At 41.8% G+C, this 18,148-nt stretch overlaps 1 protein-coding gene across 1 annotated transcript; it reads left to right on the top strand.

Annotated features, from left to right (window-relative positions):
* Positions 1–8,828: 8,828 nt before the first annotated feature.
* stmn4 (stathmin-like 4) lies at positions 8,829–18,057 on the top strand. Its single transcript, XM_053445294.1, has 6 exons — positions 8,829–8,935; positions 14,217–14,283; positions 14,601–14,696; positions 14,828–15,033; positions 17,200–17,391; positions 17,691–18,057. Exons 2-6 carry the CDS (start codon positions 14,271–14,273, stop codon positions 17,748–17,750), a joined length of 567 nt encoding a protein of 188 aa, XP_053301269.1. The 5' UTR covers positions 8,829–8,935; positions 14,217–14,270; the 3' UTR covers positions 17,751–18,057.
* Positions 18,058–18,148: the final 91 nt, after the last annotated feature.

The following is an 18,148-nucleotide window of genomic DNA, read 5'->3' as shown; positions in this document are numbered from 1 at the left end:
TCACGCAAGGAAATAAGTCCTTAAGAAAAGCTGGAAGGGATAGAAATATTGATAAGACAACCCTCAAAAGATTCATAAAGAAAAAAGAGAAAGGGAATGTAAAACCAGTAGCCTGGGGTGCAGTAGCTGAGATAAAGAGAATATTCACAGATGAGATAGAGGAGGAGCTTGCCAAACACTTGAAACAATGAGCTGACCAGTTCCATGGCCTTGCTCCAGTTAAGTGCCGTAAACTGGCATTTGAATACGCAGAGAAAAACAATATCCCTGTCCCTGCCAATTGGACAGAGAAACAATGTGCAGGTTAGCTAGGGTGTGCAAGAGATCACATGAATCATAATAATCATAAATTGACCAATCCCCATGATTCTGTTTCTAGTCCGATATTAGTGGTTGTCAATCTAGCTGTCGGGATTTTAACTATTACAACATGTGTTGTTTTGGTAGTTTTAAAGTGGAAAAAGTAAGTGGACCACTTTACCCCGTAGCCGAGGTAAAGTGGGACACAAGACCACTTTTTTTAAAACAATCATATTTTCACTGCCCTTTGTCCTGAAGACATTCTGATCATTTCCATTGCTAGAAAACATCCTGAATTAATGGGAAATGTATAAATTTTACTGATATATCAGTTTAGCTCGCCTAGAGGGGAGCAAATGTAAAAAATTTCCCACATTACCCCTCTCTCCCCTACTGGCCTACCTGCCTCTGCCGCCTGTGCTGGATGCTGTTCACTGCAAAGAGCCCAGATGAGCTTTACTCACCTTGAAAATCAGCTGCTGCTCAAACTCAACAAGAAGTTTGTAGACTAGTGCTCTAAAGGTGGACCAAAGTTAAACCAAAAGTTTAAATATACAGTGGGACAGTGGCATTTTAACTTTTTATTTTAGCTGTCATATGGTTCATGTCTTGACATGATCCTCCCAAAGGTTCTTCAATGTTGTGTTGACATGTTAAATGTTTAATGTTTGACATTTTTAATGTTTAATGTTTGACATTTTTTATGTTTAATGTTTGACATTTTTAATGTTTAATGTTTGACATTTTTTATGTTAAATGTTTGACATGTTTAATGTCATTGCACTTATATTTGTAAAGATTCTCCTTTAATTAAAAATGACTGTTTATGGATTGGATTTATGACCCCTTGTCCTTTTTTGCACTGTATAGGAGCAGCCCCCATCAAGTTGTTGGATGTAACTAAGTAACTTTGACTTAAAGTACATTTTAAATTAAATACTTTTTACTTTTACTTGAGTAGATTTTTAGATGGGTACTTTTACTTGTACTTGAGTAAAATTTCATCAAAGTAAAGGTACTTTTACTTGAGTACAATATTTCAGTACTTTTTACACCTCTGGTTTAATTCAACAAGCCATATTTGCATTTTTTGTGTTTTATAAAGTTCTCTTCAGATGAATCAAAAGCACTCGGAGAAGAATATCACAAACATTTGTTTGTTTGATCGTTTGTTTGCAGGATTTTGCAAAAAATGACTGGACGGATTAACACGCAACTTGGTGGAAGGATGTGTTATGGGTCAGGGAAGCACCCAATAAATATAAAGTTGGTGGAGGGATGTGTAATGGGTCAGGGAAGCAACCAATAAATATAAAGTTAATGGAAGGATGTGTCATAGGTCAGGGAAGAAAATAATAAATATTGGTACAGACCTAGATCAGGGGGCAGATCCAGGAATTCATTTCACTTCCCTTAACGTTGAGAGATTTGTGCATTTGTCAACATTTTCCGTGATTTCTCAGGGAACAATTCATGGATACTGATGAAAAAACAGGCATGTTTAATGGAATGGCAGTGCAGATCTAAATACAAATCTGGATCATGTGAGTTAAAATGTGGTTTAATGAGGGCGTAGGCTTTTTACAGCGACCCTATGGTAGCAAATAAGTCCAGAAACCTCTAACTACCAAAATGTGCAGCTGAGAAATGTTATGCAGTCTTAGATACAAGGCTCTTTTTCCATTTAAGGGGATTGTTGGGCCATGGCAGATATATGCTAGTGAGTGCCATTTAGATTATGTGGAAAATGTTTAACGTTTCTTATTGAAGTACTACAGGATGATATTTTAGCTATAATAACAGAGGCTGATACATTAACACACAACTCCAAGTTATATATGTGTGTGTGTGTGTTTGTGTGTGTGTAACTTAAAATTAGGTAATTTCCACAATGGTTTCTAAACAGCATCATATGCATCTTCATTTGTTCTTCATCAGCACATTTTAACACAACTTTATTAAAAACTCATCACGAGTCATGATGACACTCTCCTAGGAAATGCTATTTGTTTTACAGCACCTTCTGCATCACCGGGGTATTTTATTCTTCAAAGTGATTTCGACTGAGTCACATGAAATTACCGAAATTCGATGAATATAAAAATATTCAGGATATATTTTCATCATCAGTGGATGCTGTAACTACAGAGGGAAACGTCAGAGCTCTGCCTTCATAATGAATTGAGCAGTGGCCGAGAAAACAAAACACAAGAGTCATCCATTTTCCAGACAGCAGAGGGTGACAAAGCACCAGACCCATAAAACTGTACTTCAGTACTGTGCTTACGAAAACACAGCTGGAAGCAGCACAAGGTCAGTTGTTGTGGTGCTGTTTTTGTTTCTCCAATAGTCTGTGCCATCTCTCTATGTCTTTTCTCGTTATTATTATTCTTAGTAGTAGTGGTAGTACTTGTAGTAGTAGTAGCTAGTAGTAATAGTAGTAGTAGTAGTAGTAGTAACTGGTGCTGCTATCATTAATATCATCAGTAAGTCTTTAAATATGCCTATGATGGTTACACAACTCTTGTGTAACCTCTTCTTTCACCCCAACCAGTTGAGGCAGATGGCCGCCGAAAATGTATTTGCTAATTGTATGTGTTGCTTGTTGGGTTCCTCTAAACCTTTGAAAGGTCTCAACTTTGCTATATAAAAGGTGTATAAAATACAATTTTTATTTAATTGTCAGAGTGAAACTATGAAGTCTCTCTTTCTCTGCTCCTGTCCCCACTAATACAGACCCACGTCTTCCGCTCTAACTGTCCTGTGGCGGAGTGGCGGACGGTTACTCCTTTATTCTCTGAACACTATGAAATCAACGACGTCTCTGGCTCCCTCCACCTGACGATCAGTCTAGCAGACACAGCAGTTACATTAGTCAGGCTTCAGTGCGACCCCCAGATTATTTATCACGATGAATGGAAACACACAGAAGACATATAAACTCTGTCTCTTTACATGATAATCACCGGAGTGAGACACAGCGAGGCCCCGGTGAGAGTGACGGCCAATGTTTGTCACGCTCACAGGAAACCATTAAGTCAACTTTGTCTTTGAGGAATGCCTCATCCTCGCTGACCTGTACATCACGTCCATCACACAGGAGAGCCATAACCATAATACTGTCAACGCTGGAAAGCTCTTGTCTTACACCCTTGACCTCCGCTGCTCTGGAACACGGGTCTTTTTATACTCGTGCACGCATACACCCTGATATTTGGCATCTGCAGAGAGGGAATAGAAATCCAATAAAAGCATCAAAGCAAATCCACAGAAGATGAAGTGTACCTGGTATGCCTGCTGACCCCAGGACCCTCTGCACCCAGGGTGGCTGAGGGAGACAAAAGAAAAAAGCAGAGTGCAGATATCAGATGTATTCAACCACTGAGGGTCAGGGCCGTGGTGTCGAGCTACTGGGGACAGACACTGGTCTCATGATGGAATGGTTTGTGTGATCGGTAGTTACAGTTTGTACTCTGACCGTTACATGACTGTGATCGACCAGAAGAGGGCACCACCACTGGACTTTGTTCTGCCACTCTCCTGTCATAAATGAGTTAGGACATTTGTTTTTTAAGTTTGCCTCATGAATATGTCATTTAAAGTTTATAATTTTTGGACTGAAGATATTCTAAATGAATATCTTCAGTCCAACAACACTGCTCACAATGTTAAGTGTTTGCTTGTTGTGGGATCTGTTGAGTTTCTCTAGATTATTGTATGTTGTGATATAACATCTTTTCTAGACTTGATGACCACTCTAAGTGTTTTACAGCACAGTTTTGCCTTTCAACAATTTACTGCCACAATCTATGTGCAGCACTCACACACTGCCAGCACAGCTTCCAGGGATTCAGTATCTTGCCCAAGGACACTTTGGGACATGGAGCTGCAGAGACAACCCAATCTACCTCCTGAGCCACATCAACATTGAAAATTAAATAAAATTTGCATTGAATGTAAGGGTGTTTAAGTTTCCATGCTGCTATCATAAGGCTTTTGTCCCGGGAAAAATGAAGGTTGAACATAAGACTGACTGGATTTTTGTTTTTTTTACCTTCGTAGAAACCTTCACTGCCTCTTAGGGAATTTGTTTTGCATGATGTCTCACGGGAGCGTTGACTTAAAAACAGGATCAACTCTAGACACTTATTAATCTGAGAGCATAAACAAAGCACATTTTGAACTGTGCCAAACCAGACCAGAAAACACAGTATAGACTATTCCACCTCTTGTCCAGCCACAGACTGTATAGTATATTTAATCATTGGGCTGAAATGTATGACTTTTTTACTCAAGGTGGCTGCAAACCATCATCCCATGTAAACTAAATAGGATTTTATCAACCCAGAGTAATGTATAATACTCTATGTCTAATATATATAAGAACATACTGTGTGTAGGGAATATATAACGCCCCTCCAAGTATTAAGTCTTTATGATATATACTGAATGTCTGAATGTTACAATCCACTGATGTTCTTGTTATAAAGCACAACTGCAGGATATGAGGCTCTGTGGGGTATTAACTGTGGCTGCCACTATAGACCAACATAAAAAAATGAAGTCTCACTTTCATGCTCCAGTGCAGACATACACTTTCTCTGGCTGTTGTTCTCTTCCCGCTGTACTTGTCTGTCAGTTCCTTGTTCCCATGGCAACAGACTGATCCAGACAGGCTGTCCTCTAAGACGTGTAACACACGGAAACCAGGAAATGGGGTCAAGACAACCTTACATTATTCTTGCAACGGCAAAATAATTAATAATTATTTTCACACTATTTTTGGGGGATTATCATCAAACTGGGTTTAATCTATTTGAGCTGAATATGATGATTTTGCCCTGAATCTAAAACTTGCTGTTATGTCTCTTGTGCTTTCTGTGGATGCTGCAGCGATACTGAAATACAGACTCATTTTGAAGTTGTTGTCTCATCAGAGACTTAAACCCCTTATTCCAGATACTTTTAGATGAGCCGCACACAATTCAATCCAACCTCTGTTCAGGAGAAAAGGGATTACTCTTCTCTCAGAAGTGTGTGTGTGTGTGGGGGGGGAGGGGGGGGGGGGTCCCGCTTTGCTCCCCCTTATCAACCAGAGCCCCTTCTGTCAAAATCAATGCTGGTAAAAACCCCTTCAGCTTCGATTAGATCAGCCTGCGGAGAAGTTCACCTGTAATCAGATTGTCCTGCAGTGGACACGTGGACACACTTATGTTCACAGAAACTTATTCACAACCCATTTTTTTTACACACACGCTCTAAGTGGAATGAGTAAGACCAGTAGCTATAAGTGGTGATCTCATCCTGAGACACAGAGAGATGATGTCAGACTTGAGATCAAGAAGCTGGTGCTGTTTGTGTTTGTACAGGCCACGAGGGCACTGGTGCAGGAGTGGGTGTGTGCCTGGGTGTGTGTGCGTGCGTGTGTGCGTGTGTGTGCGTGTGCGTGTGCGTGTGTGTGTGTGTGTGTGTGTGTGTGTGTGTGTGTGTGTGTGTGTGTGTGTGTGTGAGAGTGTGTGTCAGGGGGACAAAAATGAAGTCCTCATAGCGTAAATCATTAAATAAAGGTGAAGAAATGTTTAAGGTTAGATTCAGGATAAGATCAAGTAAGGGTTAGGTTTAGGCAAGTGGTTAATGTTAAGGTTAGAGTAAGCTTCTAAATCAATGTTGTCTGAAGTTATGGAAACACGACTGTGTGTGTGCGTATTATGTGTGTGTGTGTGTGTGTGTGTGTGTTTGCCTGGGTGTGTTTAGATGCAGGTTGAGCGATTAAACAGATTAAAGAATATTGGACTCTGTTAAAAGGTTAAAAGGCATTATAAGATAGAGAGTCAAACCAGGGCATCAGATAAATTGTATTTGTCAGCCTTTAAATTTATTTAAAAATCTAAACCTACTTCATCCCTCTGCTCTGTGGCTCTGCAGAGATTTTTGGAGCTGATTAGTACGTCTCTTCTTCATCCCAATAAACAGCTGCTTTCATGTTCTGTGAACATGCATCCCCTGCGGCCAGCTTCATTTTGGGTGTTAGATTGGTATATGGATACTTTATTAATCCCGAGGGGAAATTTAGGGCTTGCACCACCAATAAGCTCAATTGTTTTTAATATGGTCTTCCCTCCTCACTTTCCTCTGCTCACGTCCTCCTTCTTATCTCTGTTCTCCCCGATTCACTGAAAAAATCTGTTTGATCGTATTTTCTCCTCCCTTCTCCTCCTCACCCCCTCCTTCCTCCTTCTCCACCTCCTCTACTCTCTTTCCCCTCTTCTCTTTTTTTCTATCTCTGGTGATCTCATTTCCAGGGTGTGTGCAATGCTTAATGTCACACGTGCATTTACCGTCACAGAGAGGAGAGGAGAGGAAGGAGAGGAGAGGAGAGGAGAGGAGAGGAGAGGAGAGGAGAGGAGAGGAGAGGAGAGGAGAGGAGAGGAGACACACCCTAATGTGACCTCATGCATATCTCTCTCCCTGCTCCGGTGTTGTTGGCTCTTTCATGTCGTGTGCCCGTGGACAGCGTGGTGACATCATGTTTCGCTGTGTGAGCTGAATACATGATCAAAGGGCGGCGACAGCAGATGCCTTTCTCCAGTGTTTGCCCTCCGTCCTCCAGCAAAGTCTTCCTCTCCCTCCGCTGTGACATTAAGGGCCGAGACTGAGGCATGGAAGTCACCAGATAGAGATAAGAAATACTCTGGTTGAGAATTTCTGTTTTTTATGGGTGCTTGAGTAGTCAGAAAAAAGAACAGGGGTGCATAAATGTGTCATTTCAAAGAAAACACTGGTGGCTGGTGTTGAGCAGCCATGCATTGAGAGATGTTCAGACCTAAATCTATAAAACTTGAGCTATCACAACACAGGGAGTTGCATCGGTGGGTGTGTGCTGCTACAGCAGTGGTGGATCTAGGATTTTAATAAAACAGGGGCCATAAAGGGGCCACCATTTACACAGAGCGACTAATTATATGTCCAACACACAGGTTCAACTCCTGAATCAGTAAGATGCACATTTAAGTAATTTATTGTTTACTGTTAGCTCTATAGCTAAGAGCAAAGCCACAGATCATTGAATTTATTTTGAGTTGTTTGTGAGTATTCTTTTATTTTTTTAAGCCTGATGACAGGACGGAGGCCAATCAGATTTCAGCTTGGGCCAGTGCCCTGCCCCTGCTATGGGAGAGCTGATCTGTCACTAAACCAGTCCATGGATCATAAAGATGACAGTTGTCTCGTGCGCATGTTTTGCGTCTCTGTTGAGCCAAACAGAGTCTGTCCACATTTGTTGGTGTTCAGACCTGTGTAGTGTTGTGTGCACTCACCTGGGCTGCCGATAAACAGGCTCTTAGTTGTCAGCAAACACATCCAAAACACAGGCTGGATGTTCACATATTTAATTTTAATACATACACACATATAAGAATATGTAACAGGGGCTGTCTTTCTTCAGAGGCACCGTGACTGAATGTGCACCGAGCTTTATACCAGTAAACTTGAGGATAAAACTGTTATTCATAAGCAATGTGGAATCAGAAGTTTATTACCTTTTTATTATTATTACTTATCCAACACTTCTGGTGACACAATTAAAGTTGTGCAGTTGTAAATAAACTACATGGATGTTACTGTAAATTTTAGTAATGTTACATGGATCAAAGAACACGCATGAACTTGAATCTGCACTGGGCTTGTTCTGTTAACTTCACAGCAAAGAGATTCTCAGAATAAAGTTGAATTATGAGAAGTAGTGGCTGACACGGTCGCCATGACTGAGGATGAATTTTCAATTTTTCTCTAAAAAAGTTGAAGACATTCTTGAACATATAGATTAATCATGCAGCAAAAGTCAGCTTTATTTTAGCTAGAATTTGTAGATTGAAAACAAACACATCTTAAAGGGACGTGGATATTTATATTCACATTAACCCATTTACATACATAATTATAAAGCACTTTTCTATCAAACATCATTCACTTAATGGGATTCAGTGTCTTGACCCATCTTGTAGCTCGTGGACAAACCACTCTACCTCCTGAGCCACATATTAATCTGAAAAATAGTTAAATCTGTTTAAAATGTATGTGAACAAATTTTTTATTTTTGTAATAGTTGTTAGTTGAAGCTGCTCAGCAGTTGTAACAGTAACAAATGATAAGGATGATAAAGTGCATGTGCTTCACAGATGAAAAGCTTCCTACTTCTTGTACTTACAGTTTGGATCTAAATAATTTAGTGTCCTGCGTTCCATCTAGCTGGGCCCCCTGCTGAGATGTGCACACACACACACACAATACTCTTTCCAATGCATACTGTACATACACACACACATAATCACACACTGCTGCGCCATATACTAAAACGGTGATTCCACCACCCACCCTACAGCCCAACACAAAGAGCTGACGACCCTCCCCCATCCTCGCTCTGCCCTCTCATTGGCTGGGAGCCTCCAATGCTGGCAGTGTCTCGGACCAATGAAACGTCTCCAAGGTGATGTCATGGAGGCAGCATTGATGCTGTTGCTGATGCTGTTGCCCGGCGCCTGTATCCGTGCAGCCAAACGGGGGTAACCGTAGCCACTGGTCCAGCAGCAGCAGCAGCAGCAGCAGCAGCAGCAGAGGAGACAGGGACAGAAGGGGGGTAAGTGTGCACATCACAAAACACACAACTGCATTCACCTTCTGTCAATACTGCTCGTCCAGGTAAAGTCTCATTGCTTCACTGCATGATGCCTGCATGTGTGTGTGTGTGCGAGCTTGTGTCAGTGTGGGGTGTAATGGGGCGAGGGTGAGGATAATGGTGATGATGCCGTGGTTCCTGCCGAGAGGAGCAGGAGGATAAAGGAGAGAGGGAGAGAACTCGATGTACCCACAAATGGCATGATGTGTAGTCTCTGTCATTTATTATTGATCCCCCTCATATGTGCAGATGCAGCTTTGTGTCTGCACAACTTCACTTTGGGAGAGAAAGAGTGGGGGAGGAAAAATTCGGATGTGGCAAAAGGGTGTGTGTGTTTGAGAGAGGGTGAGGTGGGTACCAGAGAGACATGGGGGGAGGAAAAGTGATAAATAGTTTATAAAAGTTTGACCCATTTATTTCGTTGTTTTTTATCAGTGTCTTATTTATAGTCTACAAATAGTTCCGTCTTTAGCTGTGCAACATGGCAGAGTTATTATTCTTTGTGTACAGTTTCAAAATACCGGCAAATTATAGGCTGTCTTCAAACTTTTGTCAAAAAACGTTACATCCACTTTGCCTGGGAGAAATCAGAATAGAATGGTTTTCTGTGTGTTTCTGGATCTGTGTTTTTAATGCAAAAATAAAAAACATATGCACAGTCTATTAAATACTGCTCTTGTTAAGAAAAAACTTCTTCTTCTTCTTAAAAAACTCAAGTCTTATTGAGGACGCTGACATTATCAGTTCTCTGTTTTGTATGTGAGAAACGAAAACCAGATATCCACTTTTAGGAAATTTAATATCTGCTCAAGGAATATGGCTGCTGGCACTGATTAGAACCAAAATACTGAGGGCATAGAACCACATTTAAGTTTGATTCCTGGTTCTTTGAAACGTTATCTGACCACGCAGATCAGTAGATTTACAGAACGTGTGCCCTAAAAAAAGAAAACAGAGAGAAAAATTGTTTTAACACTTGGGTACAACCAATTTACACATGATGGCTTACCTCAAAGCAGGGAAACAGCTGTGATATACAGTATAATGCAAGGCCAGTTAGTTTATACAGCACAGTTCAACAACTAGGTCACAATACTTTACATAGAGCAAGAAAACGAGAAAGTGTTACATAGAGAATGAATAAATAGGATAAATAAAAATAAGAAATTGACAATTTGTGTCTTAAACCCCCTACACAACACACACTATTATTTTCTCTGCAGTGGAGATATAAACACTTTGCCTATGATAACAGATAAAATAAGAAGTGGTGTAAAGACGCAGAGCAGTAATTTTGTTTGCGTTAAAAAGGTGGAGATTTGCATTGTGGGATTGTCAGCACAGGCGTGTTCATGCAAAGACAGTAAATGAGACGCTATGCAGTGGTCACATGTGTTGTTAAACCTCAAAACAAATGCCAGACGGTAAATGTGCACTGATATGAATACGGAGTGACGTTAGACACGCCCTTTTCCTTGGCCTCAACCAGTTACAAGCCTCATCTAGTCGCCTGGCAACTGGCTTAACGATAAACCAGGATTCAGCCCATATTAAATGACACTTTGTACACTTTGGTTTTTGTGCAACTGAAACAAACAAGATTAATTAGAAATTCTGTGTGTTTTATTCCTTTTAGGCAAATCAAAGCCAAAGACAGAGTCTGATGCTTGATGCTAAGCTAACAAGATACTGGATGTAGCTACATGTTCAGCATGCAGATCATCAATCTCATGTATTTCTCATCCAAAATGGCTTATTATCCAAGATGTTTTACAATGAGATGTGTAAATCGTTTGCTATGCATTTTATGATTTTGATAAACTTTTAAACTTTAAAAAAAACAACATATTTTATAATGTTTTGGCAAATGTTTTAGAGTTTTAGAGGTTAACTATTACCTTGAGCAGACCCTATAGTGACCAACATTGCATACATAGCAGAAAACAGCAGGAAACCCATAGATGACATCACTTACTGTAAGATTTTCATCAACATGACCCAAATGTTCCCACTGAGGAATGGGAGCTTTACAAAGCTGCTCTCTCTCTCTTATCATTTGTGAATAAGTCAGAATAGAGCTGCAGCTCCTGCAGGATGGAACGCATTAAACTGCAACCTGGGTGGTTTCTTCAGTTGTGAAGCAGCTCTCTCTGTGAGTGTGTGTGTGTGTGTGTGTGTGTGTGTGTGTGTGTGTGTGTGTGTGTGTGTGTGTGTGTGTGTGTGTGTGTGTGTGTGTGTGTGGCTATTTTAGTATCTGGTCATTTGCTTTGCACTCTGTACATGTTTGCACATGTGTCTCTGGCGGGATGGAGGGATGGATGGATGGATGGATGGATGGATGGATGGATGGATGGATGGATGCATGGATACATGGGTTGATATAGTTAATTTAGGACAGTCACAGCCCCAGGTACTGTTTGGATGAACTCCTGTGTGGCATCTCTGCCTGGCAGATGAATGGGGAGGTGACATGGTGCATTTGGGACATTTGGGCACTCATCCCATCACAGATGCCTGATTAAATTGGGCCCACAACAGGTAACACACTCTCCCACACTTTGGTGGAGAGAAGTCTTCTTCAATGATGTGAGTCTATTTCTGGTGGTTAAATCCACATAATGAAAGTGTTCATGTTACTGGATCCCAGAATTAAAGCAAACCCTTAATTAGTGTGTGCACTGGGCTGTGAAAAGGTCAACACGTGCACAGGGATCTGCGGATTCTCACATGACAAAGTGATGCAGTTAGCTGAGAGCAGGTGTTCGACTTTTAAAGACCTCTGAGAATATGACAACATGTTGATTTTATGTCTTACAATTTTATCAGTCGATATCCATATCTCGAATCCATATCTCTTATCATGTGACGTGTCCCACCCTCCTTACAGTCCTCTTTAAAACACACCCTCCAAAAGTGACAGTCTATTTAAACGGCCAAGATTTCCCATCTCTGTGATAGCGTTTAAACAGAACACCCAAATGCAGGCCCTGCAAGTGAATGGATAATTCATTAGGTTAAAATGAAAAGAAACATTCTTAGAGAGCCAGAAATCATTGTTGGCAATGCATCAGTGAAGAAACAAAAAGTAGATTTTTTGATGAAAGCAAAACAGAAACACGAGGATTGGCAAGTGTCAACCGACCAAGACGAAGGGAAACACAGAGTCTATCTAAAGGAGGCGGGGATGATTGAACACAAGTGAAACCCTTTAGGAAAAGGTGCAGACCTTCAGATGGGCGGGAAAACAACACAAAGACAGGAAATAAAGCTAGAAACACACAAGGGGCCAAATTTCAAAATAAAAGAGGAAATGGAGAACTCAGGGGAAACCACCAAACACAAGACAAATCCAAACACAAGGTAGATGCCAATAAACTAAAAAGGCCATTTTAATGAAAACCGAAAACAGTCTTTCTAATAGTTAACAGAGTTCAGGGCCCAGAATCAGCACAATCTCTCCATTTGCTTGTCAGTGGTCGTGTCAGCATCCACCTGTAGGCTCCGTCAGGGGGGCTCAAGATATTTGCTTATGACTTTACATTATATCTACGTAATCATATCTGGGGAAGTCAAACTCTACCTATGTTCTGCTGCCGCAATAAACATTTCAAATGTGTGAAGATAAATTGTGGAAATCACAGAGGTTCAGTTTATCTGCATCAAACCTCGACAGCTTATCTCCTCAGTTCGGAGGTTTTAAAAGTCTACTTAGCTAGAGAGTGAGAAATTCTTTGCATCCTTCAGATGTCCATCAATTCAGTGTGATGAGGCCATCTGACAGACAGGGGAGAGACAGACAGAGACAGAGTGATAGCAGGTGGTGAAAAGTCTGTTGCTGCTTCTGAACCTCAATCCGTTTTTCAAATGAATCCAAATGTTACTGGAATTGTAGTTGAATTCTAATTGTGATTAGCAGGCCACTGCTACTGTATCACACAAACATCTTTGCTCTGATCAGAACATATTGCGATACACAGTTTACAGATCTGAGGAACATTTCCAGCAGGTGGTGGAGCAGGCTGCTGTCGATGCTTTGTTATTTACACCGTCTCTTCCCCTCTTGCATCTTCTCAGAGATTTACAGCCGCTCCTCCCACTTCAGTCACGGCTCTGATTCACTGCAACACAGACAACTGCGCCAAAAACCACATTTAAGTCCCCGCTCCAATGTAGAACCTGTTCTTATTGCTACTTCACTTGGATATTTGAGAATGATGCAGAGTTTGACCCTGGAAGGTTTTCAGGTCCGGGGGAAGACTGACTCTTTCTCAGTTATTGGTTGGTTTTGAACATAGAATGTATATAAAGATGGCTGACACGTCTTCAGTTCCTCCCACTATCCAGAATTGAAGCCAAGATATCCCACCAATGCTGCCATCTTGTGCCGGTGACATCATTTGGAGTCGGGGGTCACGCCAGATACACCTACACTGACAAACACCATCTTGAGAAAAAGATTTGACGTGTACTTTGACTTTTTTTACTCGTGTCCTATCCGCTAACAAAGGGTATATGGTAACATATACCCTTTATGGTAACAGGGTATATGACCCACACTGAAGCCAGCCTCCAAGGGGCTACTTTGGGGGGCCTTCATGTCGTCCATCTTTGTATATCGTGACGCGAGTAGTGTACAAGGGGTATCGTAAGTAGCGCTACAAGAGTACACAGCAACAGGAGTTTTTTCATATTACAAAAAAGAACAGAGAAAGTGAATAACCTATTAGAGCAAACCCAAACCCTACCACCCCCCCCCCCCCCCCCCTCAAACCTCAAACACTTAAGTGGTAGTTCATTGAAAATTGGCTTTTCAGTGCATCTCCATTCAACAGCATATTTCTAATTTGCACATAAAACATGGAAATAATCTGTGTATCTTTAAAAGTAAAGTGTGGAAAATGCAGTGATGGAAATAAAAAGACCACTGATGAGAATAAGTGAAACTGTTTATCTTGCTGAATCAACAATACTCACATAGTAGCAGAAGATGACATTTTTCTTTTTTTAGTTTCTAATTAGATTTGGTTGGTTTGGTTTCCCAGCTCTCCCAGGTATTTTTGCCCTTTACTTTGAGCCAATGTTTATTATTTGATGCAGCACTGCTTTCTCATTGGTGGAATTAAACCTTAATGTCATGGTACACAAGTGCTCTGCAGTGTTCTGTCATGCTAACTCTCTTTTCAGCCTCTTCTTTGAAGCTTATTCATTGACCCCTGTGTGTGTGTCTGTGTGTCTCTGACAGAGTGAGAAGGATAGTCAGCATCTCTGGGGAATTACATACACACACAGTGAGAAGATGACTCTGGCAGGTAAATGCAGCCGCAGCGGAAACTCGTGCACCTCACACCTCCCTCTCCCTCTACTGTACATACTGCTAATGGTAGAGATAGTAACAATAGTGCAAATGTATTATATGGAAATTATGTATATTGCTGTTATTTATAAGGCTGTTGTATTGAGAGAGACCAGTCACTGTCTGACATTGAAGAGATGATTACATCATCAGTGTGGAAATGCTTGTTCATCATTTCATCATGATTATGTGTGTGTGTGTGTGTGTGTGTGTGTGTGTGTGTGTGCGTGTGTGTGTGTGTGTGTGTGTGTGTGTGTGTTTGTGTGTCCTCAGCCTACAGGGAGAAGGTCAAAGAGCTCCCCCTGGTGTCTCTGTTCTGCGCCTGCCTGAATCCACAGACCTTGGATAATCCCACATATAAGGCAGAAGGTAAAATATATACACAGAAATGTGTAAACAAACCACAAACCACACGATGCATGCATCAGATACTACTGACTGATGATGTGTACATGCAATCCTTGTATTAATCTGAACATGGCCACACTCTGACACCACAGATGCAGTGGACCTGGGCTGGTGCGCCATCAAAGATGTGGAGGTGATTGAATTGAATAAGCGAGCATCCGGCCAGGCCTTCGAGGTCATTCTCAAGCCCCCGTCCTTTGACGGCGTGCCAGATCTGAACACCTCCATGCCGCAGCGTCGTGACCCGTCCCTGGAGGAAATCCAGAAGAAACTCGAGGCTGCCGAGGACAGGCGAAAGGTGAGGAGAGGGAGAAGTGGCTTTTCTAAATCTTGTTTGTGCATCATGACGCTCACGAGTAACCCAGCTGGACTCGCTCTGACCCGAAACTGTGACCCTGTGGGTATTTGTAGCCCCATTCAGGGATTGTCAAACGTCTGACAACACTCTTTGTGTGCGACGTGATTTATCAGCTCAGGGAGAAAAGGGTGGAAATGGATGACAGGAAAGCGGGAGGTAGCGCTGGAGAGGATGGAAAGGATGGGAGGAAACATGAGCATGAGGAGTGAGGAAAGACGAAAGGAGGGACATGAAAGTGCAAGGGCGATCATGCAAGGACACAAACACAATGGCTCATATTCATCAAGCCAAGAGGATGGTGCAGAGAGGAGGGGAAGGACGGGAGAGGGGAAAGGTGAGGAGAGATAGAATGTAGCTGAGCTAGAGTTTAGGGTGTGTGCCAAAGCAAGGACCTACTGCTCAAGGTAAATGCACCTATATGGGGCACACCATCCAATCATAGGTCGTCCCACTTAAACACTAAAAGTAAATGGTTTTGTATTTATATAGCGCTTTTCTAGTCTGATGATGACCACTCAAAGCTCTTTACAGTACAGTTTACATTCACCCATTAACACACACATTCATACAGTGCATCTATTAGCAGCACTTTGTTGTTCTATGAGGGGCAATTCGGGGTTCAGCCTCTTGCCCAAGGACACTTCGGCATGCAGATCGGGAAGACTGGGGATCGAACTGCCGACCTTAAGGTTGGAGTACTACCCCTCAGCCACAGCCGCCCAAAAGTGTCTGTGTCCTCTTCGTAATTGAGAAACACGTCTTCAGGGCCCAGACTCAATCCCACTCAAAGACAGTACAACAAGAACCCTAAAGGCCATATACGATTTTAAATAATAATATGGAAGCCAGCAAGTATTCCCCATGTAAAGATATAGTGGAGTAATGGTGTTCTGAGCAGAGAATCACAGAATGAAGTCACACTCCCCGTGCTTGTGGCTTTGATCCAAGCTCCAACTTGTGGTCCAGCCTCATCCTCATTGTTTTTGCTTGGGAGTAATGAAATAGCTGCAGCACGCTAATTTGCCCTACTGTCACCTTACCCTCCTGGGTTGCTGTTAAACCAGAAACACTGTGGCCACACTTCATCATCACACAGTTCGTCAGTGACACTCAGCATGCTAACAGTGGAAGCCAGGCTAACAAGCTGCTGGCCTGCTGAATGTGTGCTGTGCTCAGGGCTCGATGAGTGTCCTTGAACTAAGTTGTTAAACAATCAACGCTGACTGGACTGTTGTCTGTTGGCTCTCCTCAGTGCACCCTCTGGTTGTTAGCTTAGGGACCGCTATCACTGGGTTTACAGCACCTATAGACTGTGTAGACAAGACCTTGCTGTGAACACAGAGGGAGGCTAAAGGTGTGGATGACAAAGCATTTAATGTGGTGTGGGACTCTGGTGCTAGAGCGCCATCCCCTGGCAATGGATATCACATGTATAAACTTCAATCCTAAATACCCCTCTGTTATTATGATGCAAACTTTGAGTGGCTGTGTTTTAACCTCCGCCAAAGTCGTTATGTTAGTGTGTTAGTGGGATTGCACCAAAAAAGATTTCCATGGAATTTCGTGGGAGGGGCATGACCCAAAGTAGAAGCCATTAAATGTTGGTGAATATACAGATCAGGGGCTGATTCCTGATTTTTTTTTTACTCTCTTTAATATTGTGAGCTAGGGTGCTGTCCTTGATTTCTCATAGAATAATTGATGGATCCTGATGAAACAAATCAGACATGTTTAGGGGACTAGTATTTTGGAATTTGGTACAGATCCAAATAAAAATCTGGATTTAGTGAATTTAATTAGATTTACATAAGAGGACCATAAGGCCTTATTGGAGGTATAAAATGTATTATTATTATTATTATTATTATTATTATTATTATTATTATTATTATTATTATTATGTACTCTACTTACTGCCTTTCTAATGCTGGATATTTGCAGGCTAAAGATACAAAAGACTTCATCTTCTAAGCTTAAGTCTCGGGTGTCTTTCTCCTTCTGCCTATTGTAATAACGATGCCCTTAAACTTTTCAAAGACATTTAATCATTTGTATTTTTTGTAAATAAGATTGAGTTTATCATTAATGATTTGTGTCTCCCTCCAGTGCCAGGAGGCCGAGCTGCTGAAGCACCTGGCGGAGAAGAGGGAGCACGAGCGCGAGGTGATCCAGAAGGCCTTTGAGGAGAACAACAACTTCATCAAGAACGCAAAGGAGAAGCTGCAGCAGAAGATGGAGGCCAACAAGGAGAACAGGGAGGCCCTGCTGGCCGCCATGCTGGAGAGGCTGCAGGAGAAGGTACGGTCTCCATAAGATTATAGCTTAAATCCAGTGTGATGAATGTTCTCAAACTCAGCCTCTCACATCTTAAGAAACACAAGCCTTTGGTATTGTAAAGGCCTATTTTAACATTGTTCACAAGCTTGATCTGTAATCATGAATATTATATGAGTTGGAAAAGAGTTTTGAGCTCTCCCCACTTTGCATCATTCCTAATCTGAGCTTTTCCCTTGTTCCGCTGACACCTCCCTCATTAATGCTAACTTATTCACGAATAACGACTCTAATGCTGCGGTGTCTCTGTGTTTGTCTGGCAGGACAAGCACGCAGAAGAAGTGAGGAAGAACAAGGAGATGAAGGAGGAAGCCTGCCGGTAGACAAGTGGAGCGAGGGAGTCGAGAGAGAGAGAGAGAGAGAGAGAGAGAGAGAGAGAGAGAGAGAGAGAGAGAGAGAGAGAGAGAGAGAGAGAGAGAGAGAGAGAGAGAGAGAGAGAGGGTGGAAACTTGGAGCTTTTTGAGTTGATTTTAAAAAAGGAAATTAAAATACAGTGCAGGAAAAAAAAGCAAGAACTCCAAAACAACTCGAACAAAGGGAAGAGGCAAGTTTTCATATTTGATGTATGCTGTAACGATTCTGAACAAGCTGTACAAAGTTAACACTAGATGCTGAAATTCACAAAGAAATCTGGCGCTTCTTTTCTAAGGGGAGGGGGGGGGGGATCGAAACAAACATTTCACATATTCAAAAAAGGGACTGTTGAGGTTGCTTGATTTGG

This window comes from Pleuronectes platessa, chromosome 17 (assembly GCF_947347685.1).
Source record: "Pleuronectes platessa chromosome 17, fPlePla1.1, whole genome shotgun sequence".
NCBI classification, from domain to species: domain Eukaryota; kingdom Metazoa; phylum Chordata; class Actinopteri; order Pleuronectiformes; family Pleuronectidae; genus Pleuronectes; species Pleuronectes platessa.
The sequence above is the reverse complement of the archived record's forward strand: the minus strand, read 5'-3'. Positions and strand labels throughout refer to the sequence as shown.